The sequence below is a fragment of the Hyperolius riggenbachi genome, chromosome 5 (assembly GCF_040937935.1).
Source record: "Hyperolius riggenbachi isolate aHypRig1 chromosome 5, aHypRig1.pri, whole genome shotgun sequence".
NCBI lineage: Eukaryota > Metazoa > Chordata > Amphibia > Anura > Hyperoliidae > Hyperolius > Hyperolius riggenbachi.
Genome location: NC_090650.1, coordinates 190,832,423 through 190,856,349, shown reverse-complemented (window position 1 = coordinate 190,856,349; position 23,927 = coordinate 190,832,423). Strand labels below are relative to the sequence as shown.

Genomic DNA, 23,927 nt, shown 5'->3' with positions numbered 1-23,927 from the left:
GGGAAGTAACACTGAGTTATCCATGGTACAGGGAGGAATTGCAGGAACTTCAATTTCACACAAAAAGAGCTCCGAATCACCTGCTGAATCAGCCAAAGGTGCTGAAGCAGGCGGGTCAGAACGCCAAATTTGCGAATTCGGAGTCACATAAAAATCATCCAAAATCAGTTCCCACACATCAATCAAAGGAGCCACACAGTCATACCTACACACACCAGTCTCTATTAGGTTATAGGCTGACTTAATGCATGCGTTCAATACCATTTCACTTTTTGCACTGTAAAATTGACAAAATGAACTTGAATCATTCTTCCATTCACAGACCAGGGCTTCCATCTCTCCCCTCTCGAATTGAGGATCCCATGCATACTTAACAGCGAAACATTCAGGCTGATCATAGTTTGCAGATATGATTGTGGCAGGCACATGTATAGGGTTAATTAGCAAGTGATTGGCAGATTCTTTATTCTTAAGAATCTCCAATACCTGTAGCAAGTGTTGAACTGTAGTGTATGCAAACTTCCCTTGGTTCACAAATAAGTTGATTTGTTCAATACTCTGTAATATCTCCTCATAATCATACTCAGATAATTCTTTTAAACAAAAATCTTTATTTTCCCTAGCCAGTGATGAAAGTTCATTAGTAGTTTCATAAGTCCATTTAACTCCCCTGAAAGACAATTGCATTTCATTATCTGTTAATGGCAGAATCTCATTATAGGTCTCAGTTGCTAAGGATAACGACTCTGCAGATCGGACACGTTTCTTAGAACGTTTGCGTTTGGCCTTAGACCCTGCTGCCTTTGGTGATTTATTCAAAGCTGCAGGAAAATTATCAGGAACACTCTCTGCTTGCTGATCATTTTTGCAAACAATTGAAGGGGCAGCTGATTGGCCTGCTGCCAGGAGTTCATTTAGAGGAAAAGGCAATGGATCTATGCGCAACCAGTTATGGATCACAAACGCTAGAAATTCCAGCGGTCTCTCTTTCAAATCGGAATGATTGAGAACATCGTAAGCCCACTGGAACAATTCCCCTTTAAACAAAATATAAACCAGCTGGAGTGCCCAGGTTGAAACAGGAGTCGCTTGGAGATCGGGATTGGCCAGGAACCTGGCACATTCAGAGAAAAACTCATTTTCTGTTTCAGAGCTAAGTTCTTCAAATTTCTTAAAGGAACAGGAACCATAATTAACAGTGTCATACTTTCTGGGAATCCCCCCCACAATGGGGATTGGTAATGGGGTTTTCATAATGTAAGGCTTGGTGGTGTATTCTCCACAGTCAGCATGCAACGCATGAGCTGACGTGGAGGAGGTACACACACTAGCACAAGGAAACTGGCTATCCCTAGTATAATGGAGGGGAGGACTGACTCCAAAAGGAGATTGTGGCGCACAGAGCCGGTGCAGATCCGACAGCCACAAACAATACTTTCGCGATAACGTCTCAGCGCAAGGTAGCGCTGAGCGCATAAACCAGAACTGAGGAGATCAGGACAGGTAGACAGAATGAACGCTTGCTAGCTAGCCGCTAATTAGTGACAGCAAGCGTCCACAACAAGACAGACTGGAATGAGGCAGCCAATGCGTTTGCAGCGATGGCGTGCCTCACAAAGACAGGACACGATAGTCAGGAAATAGCAGGATCAAGATAGATGAACGTAACACAGACAAAAATACAATCAAGTATGTTTTCCTAGCGTATTACAATTACAGCTATCAATGAAACTATTTGTAACGTCTGACTAACATATGTATATATCGGCAATGAACCGATATATGACATAAGCAGGAACACTGACTAGGACTGGAGTAATACAGGGAACAGGACTCAGAAGGATTTGCTATCTCTTCGCAGAGATGAACGCAATCCACAAACGGTAACAGAACAGGATTCAGAAGGATTTGTTATCTCTTCGCAGAGATGAACGCAATCCACAAACAGAACCAGGAGCAGGGTAACTAACTCAGCACGGGTGATCACGATACGCGCAACCAACCAAAACGTGCTGGAAAGCTGACTAACTGAACACAGGATATAAACAGTTCGTGTACGTACGGTATACATCAGCGACACTGATGTATCAACGTAACACAAATACAAGGAAAATAATAAACGTGCTGGTATGCATATATATTGGCAATGAACCAATATATGATGCAAGACCAGCAAAGTATCTTTAGAACAAGAAACACGATCTGGGGCTGAAGCGACAGCAAGGCAGGCTTAAACTGAAGCTATGAAAACCCGAGGAGTCCTGCAGGAAGCAGATCTTTATACTGAGGTCATCCAATGGGAGCAGACATGCAGATTCCCACACAGGTGAATGATAATCAGTCACAAGCTGACAGCAGGGAAAGGCAGACAAAGCTATGCAGCTTGCATGGAAAGAGATCAGAACTGCCTGAGCTGCAGCACTACTACTTCCAGCAATACCTGCTGCAGCAGCGATCATGACACATAGTTAGTTTGTTTGAAAAAAGACATCCATCCATCAAGTTCAACCACAAAAACAACAAACAAACAAAAAAAAATCCCTACAATCATGAACCCACACATACCACATTTGATCCAGGGAAAAGCAAAAAACCTAACAAGGCTTTGAACCAATTAGCATTAAAAGGGAAACATTCCTTTCCGACTGCAGATGGCAGTCAGACCTTTCAACGCGTGCATCAAGAAAGGGCACGTGGAAAAAGGGCATGAGATATTGCCAAAATTATAAGTTGTAATGTAAAACAATATTTTTTGTTTATAGCTTATAAACAAAAATCTAGTACTAAATATGTAGAATAAGAGGGGGCGTGGCCTGGCTATGAAGCTGTGAGGACGCGTGGCGCCTGAGCTCCACAGAGTCTTATCATCCTGCCTGATCCTGTTCGTTACAGACAGCTCCATACCTCACCAGTCCGGTGAAATACGGCCGGTACATCCCTCAGCCACGTTTGGAAGGTCAGCTATGGCGTCTTCCAAGATTGCCTCGGTCTCTGCGCGTCTGGCTCAGTATGCGCATGGCGGATCCCAAGATGGCGGCGGTGGTGGCGCTTCCTCCCCCTCCGTAGAATCTCCTGCTCAGGACTCCCTGGATGACACAATCCCGCTGGATGGGGTAGAGGAGACCGCAGATGACACTACCTTTACCACCCAAGGAAGGCCGCAGTGAGTACGCACAGACACATGCCTCTGCAGGGACGGGACCAGGGGACAAGATGGCGGTAGTCACTACACTAGGCCCAAATGCGGACACGGAGCCTTCTCGCCTGCAACTATTAGAGGCCATTATTGAACTCAAATCCTCTCTCACAGTCAAATTAGATGTGATCCAGTCTGAGCTAACATTTGTGAAAGCTGACATGCAGAAACTTCGTGATCGCACTGGCGAGGCGGAAAAACGTATAAGTGATCTGGAGGATGACATGAGGCCGCTGCAAACAGACATGCATTATCATAACAAGCTTGCCCATGCCCACTCTTTTAAACTTTCCAATCTTGAAAACAGATCAAGGAGAAATAACTTGCGATTTGTGGGTTTCCCAGAAAAGGCTGAGGGCTCGGCAGCCGAGGAGTTCTTGGAGGACTGGATTACCTCTGCGATTCCGGAATTTAGGCCCTCTAAGCTATTCTCAATTGAAAGAGCACATAGAATACCGACTGGCCCTCCTAAACCTGGCGCAGCTCCACGACCCTTGATTGCAAAGCTGCTGAATTATAGGGATAAAACAGAAATATTGAAAGCGATCAGAGTTGCGAAATCACCAATTCAGTTTAATGGCGCAGATGTGCATATTTATCAAGATTTCTCAGTGGATGTACAAAAGCAGAGGCTGGCCTTTTATGATGTTAAAAAACTGCTACGAGAAAAAGGCATCAGTTATAGCATGATGTTCCCTGCAAAGTTACGTGTGGTTCATAACGACCGTGTTCTGTTCTTTACAGATACATGTGATGCAGTTAAATGGCTAGAATCCATCGGTATAAGCAGACTGAAAACCACTGCGCCAGCCCGACGTCGTGTATAACTGCCATTCTAAATGATCTGCTGGCTGCAGTGACCAGATGCTTCTTACTAACTTTACTTTGTTATAAATCAAGATATAGATGCATCACTACTGTTTTTAGTGCCTTAGGTGGTCTAATGGATAATATATGCTATGAGGCAAATCGGCCATGCCACGATGTACCTGTGAGCTATGCTCTATATAAACCGGCCATCTCTCACACTATATGTTATGTCCGGAACTGGCATTCTGAATGCTCTCAGTTGAACAGGCTGTAGCCTGGCCTGGATTACTTGCTGTTATATTCTTTTGCTGTTCAAGTTCTTTAAATAAGTTAAATAAGTATAGGTACATGACATCTTGGTATATAGAACACTGCTGTTTATACTAAATAATAGTTGATATATAATGGAAGCACTTTGCTGTATGTGAGACTATTGCCTTTAACTATATTGATATGTTGCTGCCTGTATAACATACATAAGATTAGGCTCTGGAGTTATTTCTCTAGTCAACGTCTCTGAATGCTGCCGGGGTTAGGGAATGAAGCGGGTTGTAGTTTTAGACAGCTTGCGGGGTGGGTAAGGGGTGGTTGGGGGGTAGTTTCCTCTTCATTGACAGTGAGGGTTTTTGATAAGATATATTTTTCTGCTGCTAGATTTGCGAGATTAGTTTCTTACCTCATATTTCTTGACAATGGCTGATTTTAAAGTTTTGTCATGGAATGTCAGGGGCATGAATCACCCCATAAAACGACGATTGGTCTTTGATTATATGAAAAAACATAATCCATATATTATGTGTCTCCAGGAGACGCATTTGGTTGGAGCAAAGTTGTCCAGTCTTAAAAAACCCTGGATAGCAAATGTGTATGCTGCTCAACACTCCACTTACTCTAGAGGCACTGCTATCTTGGTTGCAAAATCGGCCCCCATTAAAGTTACATCTGCATACTCTGATCACTTGGGCAGATTTGTTATAATCCAATTCTTACTTGAAGGTCAACTTATGACCATTGCTTCGGTATATGTCCCGCCCCCATTTCATGTCTCGGTTTTGGAGAGGCTATTCTCGCACATTTATGACTTGGCCCCTGCTCCTATACTTTTATGTGGAGATTTTAACAATATCATAGATTACACTCTAGATAAATCAAGCACAGGTGACCAACGAGGCCATATATCCTTTAAAGAATGGGTTCAGAAGCACAATCTATATGATATCTGGCGTTGGAATAACCCAAACAAAATCACCTTTTCATGCTTCTCTGACCCCTCAAGATCCATGTCACGTATAGATATGATGCTCGGCTCACACGATATGCTATTAAAACTTAACCAAATTAATTATCTTGCACATGGGATCTCGGATCACTCCCCATTAGTTGGTTTGATAATTGCAGGCCCCGGTTGTAGGGCTAGGGGGTTAAGATTGGGCACTAACTGGCTCCAGGATGAAACAGTGCTGACTCATTGCAAAGCTCAAATGTCTGAATACTGGCAATTGAATCAGGGGTCTACCTCAATGAACATAGTCTGGGACACGTCAAAGGCAGCCCTACGAGGCCACTTTGGCCATATAAAGGGTATTATACTTAAAAATGATGAAGCATACATAAATTCAACCGAGGCGTCCATGGTGGCGGCCAGACAGGCATTTGAGTGCACCCGGTCTACAGACAGTTATTCGATATGGATTAAGGCCAGGCGGGACCATGAATTGAAACTATTAAACAGAGCCAAACGCAAAGAATTTATAGGTCACCACAAATTATTCGAATGAGGTAACAAATCTAGTAAGATTCTGGCAAACCTGGTTAAAACCCAATCTCCATCAATTGCAATCCCTAGAATTATATCTACAGGTGGCCAGGAATACTCCACTACTACCGAAATTATAGGAGTATTTAAAGACTTCTACAGTAATCTATACGATGCCACGTCTGTTTCTGACCCACCTCTCACTCACAATTTCTTGACTGACTGTCTGGTGCCCGCTGTGGACGACACGGATAGAACAATGCTAGATGCCCCCCTTACTCTTGAAGAAATCTTATTAGCCATAAATAACCTTAAAGCCAATAAGGCACCGGGCCCTGATGGGATACCTGCAGAGTGGTATATTAAAAGTAAATCAATAACTGCCCCTATGCTACTCAGAACCTTTAATGAGGCCTTTGAGTTCGGTTCTTTGCCGGCATCTATGAGAATGGCACATATTACGCTTCTCCTGAAGCCAGACAAAAACCCAGACTCCTGTGACTCTTACAGGCCTATTTCGCTGTTGAACACGGACGTCAAGGTGCTCGCTAAAGTCCTGGCGAATAGGTTGAAGCTGGTAATCGGGAAGCTTGTCTTTCAGGATCAGACCGGATTTATCCCTGCCAGATCCACTAAATTGAATCTTAGGAGACTGTTTGTCAACCTCCAGCACTCTCACCATAATTCGGGGTCTAGAACCCTTTTAGCACTTGATACAAACAAGGCATTCGACACTGTCTCCTGGCAATACCTGTGGGCAGTCTTGGATGCTTTCAAAATTGTTGCAGTTTTTAAAAAGTGGGTACAGCTTTTATATACTGGGCCAATGGCGTGCTTTAAAGTTAATAACCAACTTTCTGATGAGTTCCCCATAAATAGAGGCACCCGGCAGGGCTGCCCCCTGTCCCCGCTTCTTTTCGCCCTCGCAATGGAGCCACTGGCTGCCTATATACGTGAAGACCAATCTATTGGTGGATGGACAATTAATAAAGTTCAAGAGAAAATTTCTTTATATGCGGACGACGTTTTATTATATCTAGATAATCCGGGCTCCTCCTTGGGGAGGGTGCTGGAGGTTTATGAGCTGTTTGGGGAGATTTCTGGGTTGAAAGTTAATTGGTCAAAGTCAGCGATGTTTCATGTGGACCCGGTGCTCCCTGAATTGATTTTGCCCAACCAGCCTTTACAAATAGTTTAATCCTTTAAATATTTGGGTATCAATATTTCCAGACACAACGATGCTTATATAAAGTATAATTTAACCCCGGTACTGACTACTATTGAAGGGAAATTGAAACGGTGATCTTCATTGCCTCTGGATCTGCTTGGCAGAGTGAATATAGTGAAAATGATCATTGCCCCCAAAATTTTATACATTTTACTGATGTCCCCTTGCTGGATCTCTGAGACACATTTCCGTAATATCAACTCTGTGATTCAGAATTTTTTATGGGCAGGTAGGTCTCCTAGACTTTAACTGGAGGCCTTGCGTATGCCCATCAATCTAGGTGGCCTTGCCTTACCTCATTTTCAACTTTATTACCTAGCTGCTCAGCTTACCTATGTTAGAAGATGGCTACATTTTATTAGAGATGATGCCTCACTGGACACCGAAGCAGATATAGCTTCATCCTTTGAATCATTATGCAATGTAATTTATAGAGGTGGCATAACATCTTATAAAGAAATTCCAATACTGAGTTATTCTCTTAAAATCTTCCATAAAGCTATGAAACTTACTGGCGAAAACCCTAGCAGATGTTCTCCTAGCTCCCCTATTTGGGGTAATAAACGACTGCCCGAATTTCTTTCTATTGATGAGGTGAGCTTTTGGGCTCAAAGGGAGGTAAAGTACGTCCACCAATTATATCAGAATGGTGTATTTAACACATGGTCTCAGATGAAGACAGAATTCCACTTACCTAGACACTCTGTATTTAGGTACTTTCAAATTAGGCATGCTGCATTGTCCCAATTTAAATCTTTAGAAGTGCACTTGACACCGGGTATTGTAGAAAGTTGGCTGCTGGCCAAAGATGCCGAAGGCCTTATATCTAATTTGTACTCTAACTTAATTACCTATAAGTGTGCGTCCTGCCTAAGCAGATCCAGGGCATTATGGGAAGACTGGGGGGACGTAATAACACAAGAGGACTGGTCCGATTTTGCAGATACATACATGAAGACAGTTATTTGCTCCAGGTATAAACTGATTCAGATAAGATGGTTTCACCAGATTTACTTTACACCAGTTAAAATTTCCAAATTTTCTAGTGGGGTCAGTGATGTATGTTGGAGATGTGGGCATAGCCCTGGTACCTTTAAGCATATGACGTGGGATTGTGGGGTGATTCAGGCCTTTTGGAACAAAATAACATCTTTTATGAGTAATACTTTGGGGCTCCCTGTGATTCCCTCATATAAGGCATATCTACTGGGAATGATAGAGGACTGGCCTTTAAATAAATACAAGCTAATACTAGCTAGACTATTGTTATTTTATGCCAAAAAAACTATTGCCATTGAATGGAAACAAACTGCGGAGCCTCCCATTAGCCTGTGGAGGAAACAAATTAATTGCGCCCTCCCTCTATATAAACTAACTTGGATGGCCAGGGGCTCTCTAAATAAATTTGATAAAGTATGGAAGATCTGGCTGGATACCCTAGAAACAACAATTGATAATCTAGATATTAATCCACATGTTCTTGATAATCTGTAGCCTCTTCCGGGATGATGGGATAACTCCGCCGTTTAGTAATGCTTCCTCTGACTTTCTGTATGCATCTGAATGCCCTAGGTGTTCACTCCCAATACTTGGACCTGTACTAGGTTTGCTCTTTGTTAACTTAGTTGGTATCGTATATCTCGCAATTTGTATGCACAATCGCATAAAATATATCACTATGCTGTATACCCACTGTCATTGTTGGGGTTTCAGGGTCGTTGTTTTGTTCTGTTTTGTGTTTGAAAATCAATAAAAAGACTTTTAAAAAAAAATAAAAATATGTAGAATAAACAGAAATAAAACGTCAAAAAACCATCTATACCAAAATATGGAATCGGAAATGAAATGTCAAATAGTGTCTATAACAAAAAACAATATTTACACTTCTATTGAGCATAGTAATACAATGGTAGATTTTACTGCAATTATACCTAACTGTAGGCTCACCCAGATCACTCCCTATCCGTATCCCTAACCCCTAGACTCCCCCCCCCCCCCCTTTGTGTAAATATACATAATTTAATAAATTGTATATATTACAAATATTGTACTGTAACTATACCTAACCCTACTCTCACACAGAACCACCCCTGAACCTATCCCTAACCCCTAGACCCCCCCTGGTGATGCCTAACCCTAACCACCCCCTGGTGGTGCCTAACCCTAACCACCCGCCTGGAAGTGCCTAACCCTAAAACCCCCCTGGTGGTGCCTAACCCTAACCATCCACCTGGTGATGCCTAACCCTAAGACCCCCCCTAGTGGTGCCTAACCCCAACCACCCCCCTGGTGGTGCCTAACCCTAAAGCTCCCCTGGTGGTGCCTAACCATAACCATCCCCCTGGTGGTGCCTAACACTAACCATCCCCACTGCACAAACACCCTTACACACATATAAACAATAATATATTTAATCCTTAAAATACTTCATTATAAATAACATATCTCTGTGGAGATATGGAGGAATTTTTCAGAAAGCTGCGACTCAAGGAACACTACCATGATAAGGAAGCCTGTGATACAATGGATAATGGACCAAAACGCACCAGATCTAAAAAGAAGAAAAAAAGATGGACCCCCAAAGAAGGAAAAAACCCGGCCCAGGATAAATACATCAACAAATTCAGATGCAGAATCTCTGACAGGATCCTGAGTAAAAGAAAGACACTGGCCCAGAACGTAACACCACAGGAGCGACAGGCCATCAGATCCCTTAAGGAGAATAAGGACATTATTATTAAACCAGCGGATAAAGGTGGCGCCATAGTCATAATGAACACCGGTGACTACATCCAGGAGGCACAAATACAATTATCCAACACTGCTCACTATGCCAAATTACAGGGGGACCCCACAAAAGGCTACAGGATGGCACTCAATAGGATGGTTAACAGATTGCCTGCAAACATCAGACAACATGTAAGGACCCTTATCCCTGAAGAGCCTAAAGCAGCCTGCTTTTACATGCTTCCCAAGATCCACAAAAAGGGAAACCCAGGCAGGCCCATAATCTCAGGGAGTGGAACTTTTACAGAGAACATCTCAGGGTGGCTGGAAAACATCTTGAAACCTCTTGTCTGTAAAAGGCCCAGCTACTTACAGGATACCACCCACCTCCTGAACAAACTGACAGCCATCGGCCCAGTACCTGAGGGAACCATACTGGCCACGATGGACGTGGAGTCCCTGTACACGAACATGCCCCATGATGATGGTATTGCGGCCTGCCGTAAATATCTTCAGGGTCAGGGCATACCTGTAAAGCCTATTGCTGGACTGACCAAATTTATTCTCACTCATAATTATTTCACTTTTGGACAGGACCTCTATTTACAGCAGATGGGCGTGGCAATGGGTTCGCGATTCGCACCACAGTATGCAAATCTATTCATGGCCAAAATCGAAGAGGTATACCTCAATGCATGTGGCATAAAACCCATGGCCTACTTCCGCTTCATTGATGATATTTTAATCATCTGGTCCGCAAGTGAGGATGATCTTCTCCAGTTCCACAGGAACTTCAATGCCTTCCATCCTACAATCAAATTGAAACTTACCTACTCTCACACAGAGATTAACTTTCTGGACACCACCATATACATCAGGGGTAACAACATACAAACCTCTGTGTATCGCAAACCTACAGACCGTTCCACATACCTAAGATATGACAGTTTTCATCCCAAGCACATTAAGAACTCTATAATTTACAGCCAAGCTATAAGGTACAACCGGATTTGTTCTGACAGGATGGACAGAGACAAGAACCTGGATCGCCTTAAGAACACTTTCATTAAACAAGGTTACAGTCCTCCTATGGCTGAGGCCCAAATCAGGAAAGCCAGCATCATCCCCAGGACTGAACTCCAGAAATATAAGCAAAACCAGAAAGAGGAACGTGTCCCTTTGGTTGTCACCTACAACCCACACCTGGAAATCTTAAGGAGGATTGCTAAGGAACTTCATCCCATTTTACACAAGGATCACAGACTGAGAAAGATATTCCCTAAACCTCCCCTCTTGTCATATCGGCAACCACACAATCTAAAACAGATGATTGTCAGGAGTTCTTTGAATAGGCCTCAACAAAACGGAACATCACCCTGCCGACAAAAAATATGTGGGACCTGCAGACACATTTACTCCACTGACAGGGTAACTATACCAGGTTCACAACAGGAGTACAGAGTACAAGGTACATTTTCATGTGGTTCCACCAATCTGGTATATCTGATCATGTGTGCTAAATGCCCCAATGTTCTGTACGTGGTAGAAACTGGACAAACTCTGCGCAAACGTATGAATGGACACAGGCACACTATTAATGATACCAAATCTGGACTCCCAGTTGCTACACACTTTCGATCCAATGGACACAGCATGGATGATCTTCGTGTCACTGCCCTGAAGGGTGGCTTCAAAACGTCAAATGATCGATTAATAGCAGAAACAAAATGTATAAATTGGTTCAAAGCTGTGCAGAACGGTTTGAATAAGGACAACAATTTTTTATATTGGTATGAGACTGATGATATTTAAACTTTCTCAGCCATTCTAGCTGAACTTGTGAACTAAGAATTTACGATACCTCTGGGTCAATCCTAATCCCAGGTCTGTGAGCATGGCGTAAACAAGGATCCTTATCTTAGCTAATAACCTCTAACCCCATGTGGATGGTCTGTGTGAATTAAGGCATCTTAATGACATGTATTTATGCTTGAAAAAAATATCTGTTTTCTCTTTTGATGTTGCATGTATAAAGCTGTCTGTACCACCAGCCTGCAAACTAACAGGATATAAAACAGACGAAGGCTGCAAGGCCGAAAGCGTGCTTATTTTTATTCATTTTTAGTTAGCCAATAAATGGTATCATCCTGATTTAAAACTTCTTGCTTTTACTGATGGCTAACACGGTACAATACCCTACTGCTACTAATAGAATAAATAGCTGTAAAATCATGTACACAGTAATAATATTATAAATAAAAATATGCATGTATATATAATAGAATAAATAGCCTTACAATCACGTACGCATTCAAAATCTTAAAATAACGGTAATATTAAAAACGATATATTAGTAAAATAATAAGTCTAAAAACTATAATCGACGCATTATAAGTCTAAAAAACAAAGTTAATACCAAAAGAAATGTATTTGTAAGAAATAGAATAAGGTTGAAAACGATATATACACATGAAAACGAATTTTAAAATGATAAAATAAGTGTAAACGAAAATTTACTTGTTACAGTCCCGAAAGCGAAAACTTAAAAATGAAAAAAATAAGTAAAACACAAAGTCAAAATGAATTTGTAAACGATATTTGTAATAAACCTTATTCTGTAAATGAAAACTTTTGTTAATCCCTGCAACCACTATTTCTCGGGCGCCCAAATTTCCTGTCGGGCGCCCAGTAGCCGATATTTTGCATTGCAGTCTATGGCGGTGCCCTTTCTGTCCATTAGCCATATATGCCCTTTTTTACTGCTTCCCTTTTCAACATCCCAATATATACAAATAGAATTTATGCAGGTTTTGCCTCTGCTTTCAGTTTAGCTAAGAGATGAATTAACTAAGCCTTCTTGGTAGCTGGCAGGTTGTGTGCTTTGGAAACTGGTAATTAGCACTTTGTAAATGATCCCTCACATAGGGGCCTCAATTCACCAGAGGTTACCGACCTACTTATCTCATGGGAGGTAATTTAACTCCTGTGATATCTCCAAATAGCAATTCTCCAGAAGTATAGGGTGAAATATCGACAGAGAGATATCCATGCTATAAATAGGCGATAGTTAGCCGTTATTTTTTCTCAAAATCACAATTCACCAGGGAAAAAAGGGGGTGTGACCATTCGTTATTTTAGATCTACATGTACAATACACTGCACAATTGAAAATACCAGTAAAATATCACAGTTATACATTTAAAAGTAATTGCAAACACAAAGTAATATCAAATACAGGTCGATTTGGGAAGGAATACTCTTAATCCTGGGGACAGATTAATTTATCATTACAGAGAAAAACCTAACTGAACAGGGCAGTCCCTATAGCTTTGGGAACCGTAAAACCCATAGTCAGAGTAATTTGAGAAAAACAATCATCCCAAGATTTAGAAATAACAGTACAGCTCCACCAACAGTGTTCCATATCAGCTTTACAGAATTACAATGGAAGCAGTGTGGAGCCGGAAAGGCCTTGATTTTCAACAATTTCTGAAGAGTAAAATACTAATGATACAATATTTTATATGCTTTCTCCTTAACCACTATACTTGCTGAGGTTTTGGCCATATTATTGAAAATGTCAATCCATTCCTCAGGAGATTCTAAATGTAAGTAGTTTCCCCATTTTTCCATAGGAGGGGTGTTAAGCAGAAGAGCGTCATACCATAACATAGCATATCAGGGAGAGATTAGGCTTGGCCTATCTGCTCCCTGTATACATTCATGCTCAACCTATGATAGGTCCCAATCTGGGCATAATTTCAAGATTGTTGAAATATAGCTTCTGATTTGAAACTAGCAGGTTACATTTAGATTGTAATGCTGCCCAAGAAAACTGCTTATCTTTTAACTTTTGAAATTACTTTGTCAGTGTTTGCCCAGTGCCACTGTAAAATCCTTCCTCACGCTGATTTACAGTCTTACATTTATCACAGGTTGCAACATTTTTGATGCTAGCAAGGTGCGTCACTGTTTATTTGTTGTTGTTCCAAAGTGAGCCAAAACAACACTTGGTCTCCCAGAGTGCACTAGGAGAAGAAGGCTCCTTGACATCATAGCCTAGACTAAACATCACTGGGAGGGCAGTGTTACATATCAATATACAGCAATATATAAATATAGTAAATGTTTTTGATGCTGTAACCAGAATCATTAACATAAAATTGGGTATACTAAATAAAGTATTACATTCTTCTGTGTGTAGTTGTGGTGTGTCTTTCATAGGTAAGTACATTCTTCTATGTGTAGTTGCAGTCTTTCATAGGTAAGCATGTCTTTCATGTAGTATAGGTCAAGAGGGGTGAAAATCACACTACATCATTTTCCAAATAAATCAAAACTGTTTAGGAGAGCCGTCCAATTGCAATGTTACACTAGTCACTCACCACATGCAGTGGGAGAAGTGCCACACTATGGCTTCTGCAATGCAAAAAAAAAAAAAAATGTGTGGGGATAAGATACATGTTGCATAGGTTGCATTAAAAATAATTTGTATTACCACTGGAGCTGGACTCAATTTAAACATTTTTTACTGTAGCAAGGCACCAGAGCTAATTTGGGAAGACCCCTCACCCTGTTTGAACAAACATGTATGGCGACAGGTTCAATTAAGGGAACCATCTCACTTATGTACTCACTGCTTAATGATACTGATGAACCGTCCGCAGAATTGAAGCTGAGGTGGGAATCTGATCTCAACACCTCATTTTCAATGCGGCAATGGGAGAAGATCTTAATTTTTGCTCACAAAACATCGATATCATCAAACAGTTAGGAAGCAGGATATAAAATTTTTACACGTTGGTACCTCACACCGACGAGACTCCATGCGATGTACCCAACCACCTCTTCACTCTGTTGGAGATGTGGTCAAGACTCTGGTACCTTGCTGCACATTTTTTGGTCCTGCCCCAGTCTAACAAGCTATTGGCATGAAGTATGGACCCAGATGCATAAGTTGACAGATTTTCTTCCTCCAGACTCCCCAGATGTTTTCCTTCTTCATCATAATTCATGGTCCATTAAAAAATATAAAAAATCTCTTACCAGACATCTGGTCAATCCAGCCAAGGTGCTGATAGCCAGACGATGGAAGTCACAAGATCCTCCCGATATAAGGGATTGGCTGAAAGAGGTGGATAGAATTTGCCAGCTAGAAGACCTGACCTCCACCATACATGACAGGTCGGAACAATTTTGGAAACGTGGTTTTGGTAGTTCGAATTTAAGGAATACCCACAATATACTACCTTCATGTCCCGTTAAGATATCCAAAGCATAACCCCTAACGGTTCATTTGGGAAACGTGGATGCTCCCTGGGATATGCTTGGTTCCCTTCTCTGACCCATTGGCTACTTCTCTTCTTCTCTTCTCTTTCTTTCTCTCTTCTCCCTATACACCATTATCGCTATGTCCTGGTGACCTTTTTTCCTTTTTTTCATTAGTTCACAGACAAAAAAAAAGAGAAAGGGAGCCGTTAGCTGTTTAACCTATTTTGGTTTCTGGACGTAGAAACTACGTCCAGAAACCATGTGCGCTACCGCGCGCCCCCGCGGCCGATCGCGCGCGTGCACGCGCACTCCCGGCCGCGGATTCGGTAGTCAGGGAATCAATATATCGGGCTATGAAGCCCGATTACTGATTCCTCTCCCCCGCTGAAAAAGCGACAGCTTCTCTCGGAAGCTGCGCCTTTTCTGGCCGTTCCCTTCCTGATGCGCCACTCTAAGCGTGTGTTACGCTTAGAGTGACGTCATGTAAACAAACTCATGGCCGCCATCTTGTGGCCAAAAAGTAAAACTACACCTGAAAATGAAAATAAATTAAAATCAACACACATTTACATTATAAATCTATTGTTTACCCCCCACCCTCCCAAAACTACCCAAATAAAATGTTTACTATAAATAAAAAAAACCATTACAATAAAAAAAAAAAAACATGTAAATATTTACCTAAGGGTCTAAACTTTTTAAATATCAATGTAAAGATGAAATATTTCTATATTTTTTTTATTTTAAACTTGTTAATAGTGATAGATGCAAAATGGAAAAAAAGCACCTTTATTTCCAAATAAAATATTGTCGCCATACATTGTGATAGGGACATAACTTTAACGGTGTAATAACCGGGACATATGGGCATATACAATACGTGAGTTTTAATTATGGAGGCATGTATTATTTTAAAACTATAATGGCTGAAAACTGAGAAATAATGAATTTTTCAATTTTTTTCTTATTCTTCCTGTTAAAATGCGTTTACAGTAAAGTGGCTCTTAGCAAAATGTACCCCCCAAAGAAAGCCTAATTGGTGGCGGAAAAAACAAGATATAGATCAGTTCATTGTGATAAGTAGTGATAAAGTTATAGGCTAATGAATGGGAGGTGAACATTTCTCTCGTGAAAACCACGGAACCTGAATGGGTTAATATAGTAGGCACCCGGTTGCATGATCCCCGAGAGGCGCCGGGTTGCCCAATTTTGGTAAATAGTCTAAAGCCGGATGGCTCGCAATTATTCACATAATAGAGGTCAATGCTGTTGTGTTATACTTGAACTCACCATGACAATGTTGGATGCTGAACTTATGTCCTATTGTTGGCTATATTGTGATCTGCTGTGTGGCACTGGGTAGGTGCCCAGCCCTCATTGCTTAATGTACCAATAGGTCAGATAAGGATATATGTTATGTAATTCTATGTCTTTTTATATGTTGAAAAAATAAAAAATAAAGAATCTAAAAATATTAAAAAAAAATAATAATTTGTATTAACTCGAAAATCCCCACACATTTTTCTTTTTTCCATAATTCTCCAAAGCAGATTGCAAGGCAGGCAACAAAAAAGCTGGAGTCAGGTCAGTTACGATCACACCAAAGCCATATGTTTGTACACTTAGCTACATAACACAAATTGAGGAATAGTCAGAAGACCACAATACACAGTGTGAATGTGCACATCGACATGCATGCTGACAGGATACCCAACACTAAAGCTTTCTGGTAGTGTATGACATGAACAGTATGTTTGTACAAGAAAATACAACTCAAAAAGCTATAAAAATATGATTTTGGCTACTTAAAATTGCAGATCTGTGCAGAAGTGAAGACACTTAACTAGTAAAAAATGTAATTGCTACTTATGCATCAAATTATTTACAGTCTTTTTTTTCTCCAACTAAAGTAAACCATAATCCATTCCAACAGAATTGTAAACATCAGAGACTTCAGATTTGTAACAAATATGAAACAGAATACATTGTGCATTGTGGGAAATAATGGCTTTTTCCAGCTGTCAAGCAAGTGGTATCTCCCTCTGTGCATAGCGCTCTAAAGGCCCATACACACGGGCTACAACTGTTGCTGGAAACACATGGCGCGTGCATGTTGCGGCAACAGGTCCTCCATGTGTATGAGGCGCGCGCAAGCAACTGTTGCTAATCAGAGCTGTCTCCAGGCGATTGACTTGTTCAATCCCCGGCAACAGCTGTTGCAGCAACCGTCCCTAGTCTCAAGTCGGTGCGGTCGTGTGTATGCTAGTCTCTAGCAACTCTTGTGAGTCCGACAGTTCATTGAACCTGCGACTAAATGAACAATCTGCAGAGATCACCTGGCTGTTGCAGGTCATTTCAGGGATGGCGGCACATAGCGCCTGGCATCTGTGCAGGTATAGCTGCAATGCTATAGTCTACACCCTCTTAGCTGTAATTCAGGTGCTGACAACTCGGAGGGAGAATAGTATTTTACACCACCAGGTATTTCGGCGACATCAGGGGGTGAGCCGCCATTCAGCTCGCCCTATGTCCAACTGCACTACTACATAAGCCGCCTAACTGGACTAAAGATGTCGCCACCTGTGATAAATTTCAGAAGCTAAATCAGGGAAAGAAAAGATTTTACAATGGGCAAACACTGACTAAATAATTTATAAATTAATACTGTGAAAAAAAAAAATTATTACATTCGTTATTTTCACTACAGTTCCTCTTTAAAGCACTAGTCCAGTCTCATTATCTAGAAACATAACATTTAAAATGCATACATATAAGATGTGTGTTTGCTCCAAATTAAAATGCACTATAAATTACTTATTTTCCTACATTGCTTTCACAGCAGGCAGTAAAAATCTGACAGACCTGACAGTTTTTTGACTAGTCCATCTTTGCATAAGAGATTTCTCACGGATTTTTGTTTGTTATTTTTGAAAGCACTTGAATGGCAGTTGCTCACTTCAGCTGCCAACATAATGTGCAAAGAGTAGAAAGACTGGCTTGCATGTTTGGCTAGATGCTCTCCAAGGTGTGTTTTTGTAAAAAATGAAGGAAATATGCCCTCATTCAATTAACTTTTCATCTTTAGTTTTCTCTAAGGATATAATTTTGCAACTTCTCTTTATAATAACTTTTCAGCACTTTGCAATTGAAAAAGCACCAAGAAGTAGATGAAAAATACTATAAAAATTATTTTTAGTATTTTCTTGCTTGCTTTCTTGCTGGTCCAAAAAGGCCAATTTATTAACAAGTTGTGAAAATATCACCTAGGAGAAAACTAGAAGGAAAACATTAAATGGATGGACTAGTTCAAAACATGTCAAAATCTGTTTTCTCTAAATACTTTAAGTGACAGCAGCACAGAAAAACATTATTTTTAGCGCATTTAACTGTTGAAGAAATTCACCTCTTATACGTATGTGTTTACATGTATGTTAAATTTTACATTTTTTTTATGGTGGTCCTTTAAATGCAGTTAATAAGAAGTGTGCATTAATGATTATTTTAGTAATTGCATATTTTAACTTTTTGCAATAACGACAACAACAACTTCAATAACATTTCTATAGCGTTTTTCTCAATAGGATTCAAACCGCTTAGGCTCTCTCAGATTCAGTAGTTGGTAGTAGGATGAAGTATTCACACAACAGTTATATTTCTGCAAATGCCAAACTGAACAGGTGGGTTTTCAGTCTGGATTTAAACACGTCCAGAGATTGGGCTGTCCTGAATGATCTGCTGAGGTAAAGAGTTCCATAGCTTAGGAGCAGCATGACAGAAGGCTCTGGGACCAAACGTTTTCAGATGGACTCTGGGTATGACTAGATTATTAGAACCTGTGGATCTGAGATGGCAGAGATTGCTGCGCAGCTGTAATATTTCTTTTATGTATCCAGGGCCCAGATTATGTAGTGATTTAAATGTCAGTAGGCCAATCTTGAATAGGATCTTCCATTTTATAGGTAGCCAGTGAAGGGAGTGCAGGACTGGTGTTATGTGGCAGTGACAGGGTTGGTTGGTTAAAAGTCTAGCAGCCGTATTCTGTATCAGCTGTAGGCGGTACAAGTCCTTTTTTGGAAGACCGGTGTAGAGAGCATTACAGTTGTCCAGTCAGGATGTAATGAAGGCATGAACTAAGGTTGTCAGATCTTCTGGGGGAATGAGGTGCTTGATTTTTGCGAGGTTCTGTAGGTGAAAATAGGATGATTTCTCCACAGCAGAGATGTGAGTTCTGAAGTTTAAATCCCCATCAATTAGAACTCCCAGGCTACGCACATGGTCAGAGCTATGTAGATCTGTGCCCCCTATTCCCAGTGGTGAAGACTGCAAGTTAAGTTGTTTTGTTGTCATGCGCTGCCATCCAATCAAAAGGACTTCAGTTTTATCTGCATTTAGACTCAGCCAGTTGTCGCTCATCCATTGCTGTAGGTCGCCTAAGCAGGCATTTATAGTTGGAGTTGGGTCTGTCACACCAGGCTTGAAGGAAATATATAGTTGGATAGATGTCAGGCCGTGTTTTTGGATTAGTTTTCCAAGCATCTAGCAGTATCAGACTGGTGCACTCTCCTCTGTCTCTTGCCATGAGCAGGTGGTTGCAGATTTGGATGAGGGCAGTTTCAGTGCTGTGGTGTTTCCTGAACCCAGACTGGATTGGGTCATAAATGTTGTTTTGTAAAATTTTGGATTCTAGCTGGAGGTATACAGATTTTTCAGTTACCTTACCCAGAAAGGGAAGGTTAGAGACAGGTCTGTAGCTGGTCATTGCATCTGGGTCCAGGAAAAGTTTTTTGAGGAGAGACCAATAAATAAGTAAACATTGCTGGCTGCTGCCAGTGCCTACTATAATTCTTTATTGCCAGCAAAGTAGGATTTCCTTGTTTAGCATAGAGCAAGAGCAGATCACTTGACACCACCAACCTCTTCCATTTGCTGGAAGAAATTAGTTCTTTGCAGCCAGCTCTGCAGCTACACTTCCTTCCTACTTAGTAAAAAATAAAACATGCAATCCTTTCCACACCTTCCTCTTTTTTTTTTTTTTTTTAATAAAAGCAATGCATACCATGGAAAATCCTGCCTAGCATGCAATAAGAAATCACTTCTCATTGCTTTTCTATTTAACTCCTTTATAAAGATATTGGGGAGGGTGTGGTAAGGGATAAATGCTTTTATACACATTGAATAAGAATGCTAAAACTCTGCTTGGGTGAAGTGCTACAGGTCTGGTCCTAAAAGGTTAATCTCTCGGAAGAGGAAGGGGCTGGGCTGGATCAGGTCATCTGTGCACACAGGGAGGTTAGGGATAGGAGCTAGAATAGCTGTCTCTCCAATAAGATTGTACTGCCATTTCAACAGGAAATGAAGATAGAGGAGTCATCCAGCAAGGCTTTTTGTAGACTTATGACAAAAGTTCACAAGCGCAATGCACATTTTTTTTTTTGCATTGATGATTAATGCAAGCGTACCATAGTATACATGAAAAAGTGGGAGGCTGAACTAGGGCTTTAATATTGACATCCACTTAAACAAAGCACCTTTGTCTCAATGCAAAAGAAGGGAGGCTGTTCCCCCACTTCTTAATGCCCCAAAAAGTAGGTGGGGTAAATAAAAAAGGGTCTATGGCAGAATCTTGGCACCCCTTTCAATAAGTTGGAACAGATGAAAAGGGCGCAAGGTGTGTCCTGTTGAAACAGCACCCGCAATTTTAGCAGGTGCCCTTTGTAACAGGATTCTTCAGGTGAGGCATGATAGGGTAAATATGGGGGTTAAGCTTATTTGCCAACGGGGGGGGGGGGGGGGGTCATTGTGAGAGTAGGGAGAGGTTAGGTCATAGTAAAATATCAGTAAATACTACTGATATTTTACTATATGTATACAGTAGCAATTTCTGTAAATTTAACAATATTCTACTACCAGCTATTTCCTGCACCCGGTTTAATGGGTGCCTTTATTAAATGTATGCCAATAGGTGACCAGACTGCCACTCCTATCTAGGTGAATACGTAAAAGTGATATTTTTCTGAAATAATACTTGTTTATACAGAGTTAAAGAAAAAAAAACCTGCTGACACTGAAAAAAAAGCAAAAACAACAATGTAATGAAAAAAGATGCACATACCCAGTTTAAAATATATTTTAATGATGGCTTCCACGATAATCTTCTTCAACCATCCACATTCATCATCTGTGTACAGCACCACAGAATATGTTTTCACTTTATAAATCAATAACAATAACAATAATAATAATACCGGTACTTCTTTACTTTACCTGCGCTGTTCTTCTTCTTTCTATTTCTTTCTTTTTGGTAAATGGACATCAACACCAACAAATGGTCTTGTAATTCTACTGCCAAATGCCAGGGAGCGCTACAGCCAGCTGATTTAAATGTTCTGTGGATCAAGCGTAAACCACAGCAGACTAAGAAAAGTTCCTGAGATTTCACATTGTTCCATTTGCTTGACCAATGGGAATCCTGGGCGAAAAGTCAGATGAGCCAGGTCTGGGGTTTTCCTTCATTTTGAGGCGTGGAATGCACAGAGAATGGATGGCTGGGTAGGACCTCTGTCATGAAGCAAGGAGAACAAGAACATAAAAAAAAAAAAAAAACAGATCAAGAAAAAAATGACAGATGAATTTGAAAAATATACACAGATTACAAACAGTAACGATTAATAAAAAAAAGTTTTAAAAAAACTACATGTGTATATAATGTACTGGTTAAGGGCACCGCCTTTGACATGGGAGACCAAGGTTGGAATCCTGGCTAGGGTCAGTACCTATTCAGTAAGAAGATTGAGGCAAGACTCCCTAACACTGCAGGGTGGCCCCTTGAGCGCACCCTTAGTGGCTGCACCTCTGTCTTAAGCGCTTTGAGTTTGACAGGGGAAAAGCGCTATACAAATGTTCCGATTATTATCTTTTTTCATGAAAAGATTTTTGTTCACAATGTTAGTGATTTAATACCATTGTGAATAAATAATTGGTCTAAAAATTACCCCTTCTATTTTTTCACCTTTATAAGGCTTGTGATCTTGTTGCCCCTATATACAGCTTTCCCCAATGTAATGCTTGATAAACCCACTAGGTAACACTCACTTGCAATAACTATTGTCAGTGAGAGTTTACTACCATTTTAGTGGATTGCAGGTTAAATCAAAATTAGCAAATTAGGTCCAGTAAAAAGTACACTATCATATTTAAATAAAAGAGTTAGTTTCCATATTTTATGTAAAATATTTTGTTCTGTTACATATGCAATAAACCCCTCTCTCTCTTTTTTTTTTTTTTTTTTTATCTTTTAGGCATTATGACACTTTTTCCAACTGTACAGAAGTTTCCGCAAGGAGAGTTAATTGCTTTTGGCCAAACACCCTGGCAGAAGGTTTCATCACTGGAATACATAAACAATTTTTTTTAAACTGTACTTCAGACACCGTCACATGGGAAGATCCCCCGGATGAAATTCTCACTACACTCATTCTAATTCCAGTGTTCCTGACAGCAGCAATGATCAGTCTAGTGGTTTGGTGCAGTAAAAGAGGTGACATTTTTGGATGAAACATTTTGCTAAGGACTTGGAAAGCTATGACGGGCCATGAAGCTTCACAGGATGATTAGCCATTCTAAGATAAAAAGAACTACTAACAAACTGTACAGTGTCTTTCTTAAGATGAGGATAGATTTCATCTTTGCTACTTTAACAACAGGAACATTGTTGATTAAGTGCCGATATGAGTTTTCTAAATGTGGAATATTAACCAGTGTTATTATTGTTATTCTGTCTTGTCTACAGTGTTAGTATTTGTCTTTTAATTTACTTTAGAATCAAAGTTGCAGGAACTTGAGAGGTGAATGTAATGCAACATTTTTTTGCAGATTGACAACTTTGATTTACTAGGACCAGTGCTCTGCATTCTTTGCGGGTCAGAGGTTGCCCTTCTTAAGCCATGCACACAACTTAGCCACCTGAAATGTTCTCTCCTTATCATTTTGTGTGACAGTCTGTCAACAATCACTGTATGTTCTGTCTCATGGAGATGGTGGGAGGAAAATTAGGGGCCATCCTGTTGTAAGCTGCAACAAGCAAGAAACAACAGTAATCAGGTGAAGGTTTTCCAGCTCAGCGAACTGGTAAAGAAAAAGGCGAAGATAATGGGCGCCACCAGTAGCAACACTAGACTTTCAGCCAAAATGATCACAAATGTTAATTTCAGAAGGCAAGTGTTTATTAAGTATATATAGAGTTCAGGTGTTTAGTATTATTGCCTTGAAAACCACTGAATCACAGACACTATAAAATGGCAGAGCCCCTACCCTACCTCAATAATAATGCAAATACCAACAAACGTAATAAGCCAGGGACCCACTAGCGATTCCTAGAGTTATTGCGATTACCAGCATTTTTATTAACGATTTGCATGCCTATGTAAATTAATTTTTATATATCGTATTCTTTGGACTATATGACGCACCTAGGTTTAGAGCACAAAATCCAGGGCAAAAATAAATTACTAAACCTGGTGCACCCATGGTTCAGAGGCATCTTGTGGAGCTTCCCCAACACCCCAAACTGTCTCTATCTAAGCTACACTGCCCAATTAACCCCCTTGGCGGTATGAAAAATACCGCCAGGGGGAAGCGCAACAGTTTTTTTTAATTTTTTTTTTTTTTTTATCATGTAGCGAGCCGAGGGCTCGCTACATGATAGCCGCTGCTCAGCGGCATCCCCCCAGCCCCGCCGATCGCCTCCGGCGATAGGCGATCAGGAAATCCCGTTCAAAGAACGGGATTTCCTGGAGGGCTTCCCCCGTCGCCATGGCGACGGGGCGGGATGACGTCACCGACGTCAGCGACGTCGGGACGTCATTGGGAGACCCGATCCACCCCTCGGCGCTGCCTGGCACTGATTGGCCAGGCAGCGCTCGGGGTCTGGGGGGGGGGGG

The 23,927-nt window shown here is 40.9% G+C and overlaps 1 protein-coding gene across 1 annotated transcript in view; it reads left to right on the top strand.

Moving 5' to 3' along the window:
• RAMP3 (receptor activity modifying protein 3) overlaps positions 1-23,713 on the top strand; it is a 320,728-nt gene extending 297,015 nt beyond the window's left edge. The window contains exon 3 of the mRNA XM_068236511.1: positions 22,287-23,713. Coding sequence (XP_068092612.1) covers positions 22,287-22,542 — 256 coding nt within the window. The 3' untranslated portion in view covers positions 22,543-23,713. The remainder of the gene's footprint in view (positions 1-22,286) is intronic.
• Positions 23,714-23,927: the final 214 nt, after the last annotated feature.